At 63.4% G+C, this 7,450-nt stretch overlaps 1 protein-coding gene across 1 annotated transcript in view; it reads left to right on the forward strand.

Moving 5' to 3' along the window:
- Positions 1 to 3,612, forward strand: part of ZNF407 (zinc finger protein 407) — a 332,396-nt gene extending 328,784 nt beyond the window's left edge. Inside the window, exon 8 of the mRNA XM_056131528.1 lies at positions 2,032 to 3,612. Coding sequence (XP_055987503.1) covers positions 2,032 to 3,203 — 1,172 coding nt within the window. The 3' untranslated portion in view covers positions 3,204 to 3,612. The remainder of the gene's footprint in view (positions 1 to 2,031) is intronic.
- Positions 3,613 to 7,450: the final 3,838 nt, after the last annotated feature.

Below are 7,450 nucleotides of genomic sequence, written 5' to 3' on the forward strand. Positions count from 1 at the left end.
GTGATCCCCAAGCACGGCCAGGTGTGAGCCCCCCCTCCTCCGCCTCAAAAGCTACCGTTCCTCCAACTCTGAAACTTGTCAAAGGTTGCGTTTTCATCGATTTTTCGTTTCACTTGGAAAACTCGTTTCTGGCCTTAGAATCCGGCTGCAGCGCGTTGGCGTGACTATTCCAGTAGCCGGACTTGGTGGGTGCCAAGCAGAGGGTCTCAGGAGTCCCGGGTCGCCTGCTCTGGTCGGGTCTCCCTGGGCGACGCTGCCTCCGCCCGGCCAGCTCCCGCGGCCAGGGTGCCCGGCCCAGCCACGGCCCGGGCCAGCGCCGGGAGCCGAGCGTGCCGGCCGCCAGCCGGGCTGTGGGAGCCGCGCCCGCCCCGCGCCCGGCCCGGGTAATGCCGTCTTTATCTGCTACGCGATGCATGAAATCTACTTTCGCTCTTCTAACTGCCGCCGACCTCTGACCCCTTGAGTGGAGACACAGTGTGACCTTCCTGTTGTCACGGGCGTTCATTCTCCCGAAGATCCTATGAATTTTTATTGCGAGTTTTTTTTAACCCAGGCCGAGGCGCCAACAAATGACTTGAGGCAGATGAGATGAAGCTGCCGAAGTGCGTGGAGATAAGTTTTACAGCTGGCGTGTGCTCGGAGAGGAGTCCGGGCCGTCCTGCCCCGTCATACGCCAGCGCTGCTGAGTCGACTATTGGATAAATACATCATTTTATGGAACATTGATTGTTCTATAAACCCAATGGAGTATTATGCTCTATGATCAAACCATTTAGATTGTGTGTAGAGCACAGAAAATGCCATATTCAGGATGGCGCTAAAAGTGCCATTTGTGTATTTTATGGATGTCATTACGGGGGAAACTTCTCTCTGTAGGCCCTGTTTACTGCAAAATTCTTTAGCCCGTAATGGCATTTTTCATTCACAACGTATGCCTTCAAAAGAGGGGGCCCTTGTTTTATTTGTTTCATTCGCGTTCACGGCACAAATTCTGTACATTTTAATTAAATGTAAGCTTAACAAAAGCGTAAGGTATTTATCGTGTGGGGAAAAGTGGGAACGGTCGTGGAGCTGCGTGGCACAGAGGCGGTGGGCAGGTTCCAGGCCCCTGCCCGCCCGGGGGTCCCCACTCCTGCAGGGCATTTTGGGGTTTCAGCGCCGTTGGGGCCTCTGGGACGACGAGCCCGGTCCAGCGTCTCAGCCGGGAGCCTCCTGCCAGCCTCCGCCACCGCGGCGGGCTCTGGGCCTTGCGGGTGGCGGGGCCTGAGGCAGGCGGGGAGGCTCTGTTCAGCCAGACCTCATGGCCGCGAGAGAACCTTCTGGAGAAGCGCCTGCCCGCGCTCTTGCCCACCCAGGGGCCACTCGGGCGAGTCGCCGCTTCCGCCTGTCTGAGGAGCAGGGCTGCTGAGAACCTCCGTCAGGAGCTGGTGCCCTGAGTGCCAAGCTCCCGGGGGCCGCGGGTGTGCAGCCCGGTCTGCCGACAGGATGCCCAAGACCCGCGTCCCTGTGGCCGTCCACTCCGCCGCGCCAGTCCGCGTCAGCCTGACCGGCCCAGGGGACGCGTCTCCCGGGCGGATCTTTCTCCATCTGACGGAGCCGTTTATAGGCAGGTCTTCAGGGCCAGACCGACAGTGACCAGAGTTACTCGGTCGCTGAACCCGAGGACGGGCTTTGGATTCAGCAATTCCCTTTACCAATCGCCGTGTCCCCGCAACCGCCCGTGCTGGGGTCAGGCCATGGCATCCACCCACGTGGCTGACTTTAGTGGTCAGCAGGTGGCTTCTCCCGCCCCAAGTTCAGAGAAGCTGCGAGTGTCCCCAGGAGCCGGATCTCGGCGGCTCTTCCACGCCCCCCACCCGTCCTAGCTTCTGTCCCGACCCCAGCAGAGGGTGGACAGGCGTGTGCCCGGCAGGCAAGGCCAGCAAAGGGGGTGGAGGTGCCGTGGGGACGGCACGCAGGGCAGTGGGGACAGCGGGGGTCCAGGCCCACCGCCCTGCACCCGCCCCTAACGTTAGCACCCTCTCTCCCCAGGCATCGTGTCCAAGTCCTACGAGTGCCGGCTCAAGGGCCAGGGCGCCACCTTCGTGGAGACGGACAGCCCCTTCACGGCGGCCGCGCTGGCGGATGAGACCCCGGCCCGAAGCAGCCGGCGTCCAGCGGCGGCCGAGGAGGTACAGCAGCTGATCATCATCCAGGGCTACGACGGCGAGTTCGCCCTGGACGCGTCGGCGGAGGACACGGCGGCCGCCACGCTGCAGACGCTGGCGCTGGCCGGCCAGGTGGCACGCGTGGTACACATCACGGAGGATGGGCAGGTGATCACCGGCGGCCAGGGCAGCCCACACGGGGGCGGCGGGGCGGCCGGGGCCCTGGACAGCGGGGTCACCCAGGTGGTGGTGGTGGGCGGCGCGGTGGAGGGGCCCGGGGGGGACGCTCCCCACAGCCCGGGAGGCACCGGCGGCCAGGAGGCCGGTAAGCCCGAGCCCGGGGAGCTGGCGCCCACTGACCCGGCCTCGGCCCTGGACGCGCTGCTGTGTGCCGTCACCGAGCTGGGTGGCGCCGAGGACAAGGGCCCACCGGGCCCCAAGGACGTGCTGCAGCTGCTGCCCGGGCCAGACACGCCCCCCGGCCCACAGGACGGCCCGGCCGAGCCCCCGGAGGCGCTGAGCCCGCTGGGGCGGTCCGCGGTGCCCCCCGCCTCCCCGGGCCGCGCGCAGGCGGCCCTCAAGAAGGTGGTGCAGGGCGTGCTGCAGCTGGCCGTGTGCGGGGACGCGGCCAAGGAGGGCGTGACGCAGGTCATCCTCAACCCCGAGGGCGCCGTGCACATGCTGGCGCGGGATGGGCCCCACATCATCGTGCAGGGGGCCCCCGCGCACCCCCATGCCGGCCTGGCCGCCGCCGACGGTGAGATCTCGCAGATCATCGTCACCGAGGAGCTGGTGCAGGCCGTGGTGCGCGAGGCGGGCGGCGGCTTCCCTGACGGCCCCACCCACTACATCGTCACCGAGCTGCCCCCCGGCGCCCAGGACCCCGTGTTCTCGCACACCGTCATCGAGGCGGCCGACTCGCAGGAGCTCCTGCAGGCCGGGGTGGGCCCCGGCGCCGAGCAGCTGACCAGCATGGTCATCTACACGCAGGACGGCGCCCCCGCGGCCACGGTGATCCAGAGCCAAAGGGACGGCAGTGAGGCCCAGGAGGCCTGAGCGTGGCCGGCGAGGCTGCCCGGAGCGGGGACGGGCCGGGGGTCGCCCAGGGCGGGGGCACCCCTCACCATGGCTCCTCTCGCTGCCGCTGTGCCCAGTCAGGACGGCGGCCCCGGGGTCTGGCCTGCTCCACGCCACCTCCCGGTTCCTGTTCTGCTGGGGCACCCAAGCCCCTCAGCACCGCCTCCTTCAGCTCAGGGCCGCGTGTCCCCAGGCCCCTGCAGGTTGGCCCCTCACCGTCAGCTCCGGCTGCCCCCGGGGCCTCTGGTCTGGGTCCTTCCTGCAGAGCCCGTGCGGGTGCGTCCCTGCGGCCGGCCTGGACCCGCTGGCCTTGCCGCTGTCCCAGGGTCCCCGGCGCCGTCGCTCCTCCGCGCTCCTAAGTGTAAGATAACCCCCCCCCCCCCAAACGCAAAGGTTGTTTCGTTGGTTTTTTTCCTTTGAAATAAAATTATAGAATCAAAAGGCAGCAGTTTGTTTATGTGACTGCAGGATCCGGAGGGGCGGGGGGGGGCGGGGGGGACCCCCCTCAGGCCAGCAGCCCCTCCCCCACGGCCTGCTCACCTGCTCACTTCCTGCTCCAGCGGGGGGCAGGGGCACGGGGGGAACTCTGCCTGCTGGAAGGGGCAGCGGTAAGTGGGCTGGGTCACTCAGCACAGGCCCCGAGAGGGGCTCGGGTCAGACGGGGCCCCCGACACGCGGCCGAAGGGGCCCTCGGAGACCCCCGGACACGCACCCTCGACCTGGCCCCAAAGGCCCCCGGGGTCCCACGAGAGGAACCAAAAGGGACGAACTGGTGCCCCAGCCCCACGAGTGTGCCTTGCCTCAGGGCCCATCACTGCGCCCAGACCCTCAGGCCCAGTGACTCCGTGGACAGGAGCCCCGAAGCCTCCCTCGGGGCTGTGCCCTGTGGTGGCGCGAAGAGCACGGAGAAGGAACATGCCTCCTCCTCCTGCTCCTCCTCCTCTTCCTCCTCCTCCTCCTCCTCCTCCTCTTCTCCTCCTCCTCCTCCTTCTCCTCTTCTCCTTTTCATCCTTCCTTCATTTTAACTTTACTGTAACTGGAGTAGCCTGTTTATAGTAGAATTAACACTTAGAGTTTTGATAGACAAAACCAAAACCCGCTTCCTGGCCCAGACCCTCCTCCCTCGCCCTGCCCGTCGCCTCCTCCCGCTCCCTCTGTCTCTCTCTGAATGGCATCTGGCAGGACTTCCTTCCCCCTCAGAGTGATGCGGCCTGATTCATGAGCCCTAATGAAGCCCCACAGAGACTCCACACCCACACCCCAAGGTGCCGCTGCTCTGGTGGCATCAGGCAGCCCGCCATGAGCCACTGTGGCCGCATCCCCGCGGGAGCACAGCTGTGGTCCTGCTGGCGGGGCAGCACGGACCCGGGTGAGTGCCAGAGACACTGGACCATGGAGCCCATGAAGAGGACAAGGGTGACAGACAGCAGACACAAACGCTGGTCCAGAAAACGGGTGTCATCTGCGCAGAAACAGCTGACCGAGGTGGACGTAGGGCGCAGACTGAGGGTACACTGCACCAGCAGTGTTGATGGAGCCTTAACACACACACAGAGACATGCACACGCACACACAGACACACAGACATGCACATGCACACACAGACACACAGAGACATGCACACGCACACACAGACACACAGACATGCACACGCACACAGACACACACAGAGACCCATACATATGCACACACAGACACACACATACGTGCACACACACAGACATACACATGTTTGTGTGTCTTTGGAACTGGCAGTGAAATGGGGTGAGGGCCAGGGCACTCGTCAGCACTGATGGACGTTAGTGGACAGTGCCCGTCAGCACGAGTCTGAGCGTGAACTCAACAGCGCCGGCTCCCCCCAGGCTCCCAAGCAGGAGTGCAACCGAGAGAAGGGGAGACCTGGCCCCCCAGGACCAGCTCCCAAGTGTGGCCTCGCGGCTTTCCGGCTCCATCCCATTGGCCGGGCTTGCCCACGCAAGTTAGAAATGGGGTGTCAAATAAAGGGTGTTGGGAGGATCCTCCCAGGATGGGAGAAGCATGCAGGAAGTAGACTATGGACCGAACATGACTGTCGCCCATTGCCTCTTTTGCAAACCACAACACCCAATAAGAGAGAGAGAACAAAAGGGAATGCCCTGCCACAGAGGCAGGGTGAGATGGAAGGAATCGGGGGTGGGAGGGATACCGGGATCCATGGTGGTGGGAAATAGGCACTGGTGGAGGGATGGGTACTTGATCATTGTATAACTGAAACCCAAGCACAAAAATTTGTCAGTCTACAACTGTACCTCATGGTGTTTCACTAATAAAAAATAATTTTAAAAAAAGTGACTTAAAGAAAAAAAGAAATGTGGGTGTCCCGGGGCCCCGCCCAGCTAGCCCGAGCCCTGACCAGCCCCCCAGAGCAGGGCACTGAGCCCACCCACTCCCCTTCGTCCCTCCATCCCACGGGGTCTCCTGACTTGGCAGGTCCATTGCTGCAGGAAACGTGTTGCCGGCAGATGCACGAGGCTCCACCGATGGGTGAGAGGAAGATAGTGAGTCGGACAGAGACCACACACGGAATGTTCTAGAGGAATCTAGAAGCTGAGGCTCAGGAAGGCCGGCCAGGCCACCCTCAGTGCACTTCCTCGGTGCAGGCAGGTGCCTGGTGGCCGTGGCGGGCTCGGCATCCAGCCTGGGGGCAGGAGGGACGAGAGTGTCATGGGTCGCCTGGGGTCGAGTGCCTCTGAGCAGAGTAGAGGGTCCCCTGCACCCCGTGACCCCGTCACTCGCACAAGCCGGTGACAGCAGTTCCTTCAGCACCTCTTTGGGGGCGGGGGCGGTGTCCAATGTGCTCACCTGCTCTCACAGGGGCCCCTTGGCCGGCAGCCCCAATGCCACTTCCACGGGGAGCCCCGGTCTCCCCCAGGTCCCACACACAGCACCCGGCCGGGACGCCGCGATGAATCTGGAAACGCACTTCCCCGTGCTGCCCGCACATCACTCCCAGGTCTCGTGTCCCGGGCTCCTGGCATCGGCTGGAGCCAATTTCGGGACCCCCCGGGGTGCCCCAGCCTGCATGTGGGAATCACCATCAGGTGCTGCCATCAGGAGGACGGGGATGAGGGGGGATGTTGCCAGAGGCTCTTTCAGGACTCGCCCCGGGCAGACCCCACACTGCCTGTCCAGAACTGAGATGCAGAGGCGGGTGAGAGAGCACTGGGGACGGCGCTTGCCTGCACTCGGCCAACCCAGTTCAACCCCAGACCTGCCGGGGTAGATCCTGAGTGCAGAGCCAGGAGCGAGCGCTGAGTTCCGCTGCACGTGGCTCCAAAACCAAATAGATAAACCCACGGCAGGGATGTGCTTCGCGTTTGCTCAACGTGGGCGCTGTGGGGATGCCGAGGTTTTCCCATAGGAATGTGCACGGCACCAGAATTGGGCTGGCGAAGACGCCTCCTACTGTCCCTTCGGTATGGCACCTCTTACCCGCCTAGAGTCAGTGTAGACACTCTTCAAGAGGGCCAAGGGCTAAGTTCTTTGTTAGATGTCACCACTGACCACAAAACCATCATCACAGTCCCCGCCACCATCACCATCACCACCACCAGCCCCACCACCATCACCACCATCACCACCACCACCACCATCATTGTCACCATCACCATCACCACCATCACCACTACCATCACCTCCATCACCATCACCATCACGGTCTCTGCTAGACAGAGCCACGGACCCCCAGCCCGCCCCCTATTTGCAGGGGGACATCATGTCCCTCAGCCGCGAGAGGCTGTGCTCGTCAGGCATGCAAGTGTGGGCATGCTGGTAAGTGACGGTCGAGCGCTCCGTGTGTAAGAGCGTGATGCCCCATCTGTGTGGTATGCGTGGGCAGCGTGCATGTGTGCGCATGTGAGTGTAACCCACAGCATGTTCGAATTCTCGTGTTCGGGGTGCTCGTTCTGAGGGCAGACCAACACGGTTGAGTTTCCTCTCTCGCGTCCTGTCGTTCTTGTGTTCTTCCAGGATTCTGAAACCCCGAGAGCCGGTGCTGTGGCAACACCTTTCCCGTGGGCTTCTCTCTCTTCCCCACAGGGCCGAGGCCGAGGCAGACCTTTCCTCTCGGGCTTTCCAGGGTGAACCAAGGCCCTGCCCACGGGCTCCTGGCCAGCTCCTCCACAGAGCCGGTCTCTCTCCGTCTGGTCAGAGGTAATCGCCAGGTGTCCCTTGGTCTCTGTGAAGTG

The sequence above is a fragment of the Sorex fumeus genome, unplaced genomic scaffold (genome assembly GCF_029834395.1).
Source record: "Sorex fumeus unplaced genomic scaffold, SorFum_2.1 ptg000092l, whole genome shotgun sequence".
Taxonomy (NCBI): domain Eukaryota; kingdom Metazoa; phylum Chordata; class Mammalia; order Eulipotyphla; family Soricidae; genus Sorex; species Sorex fumeus.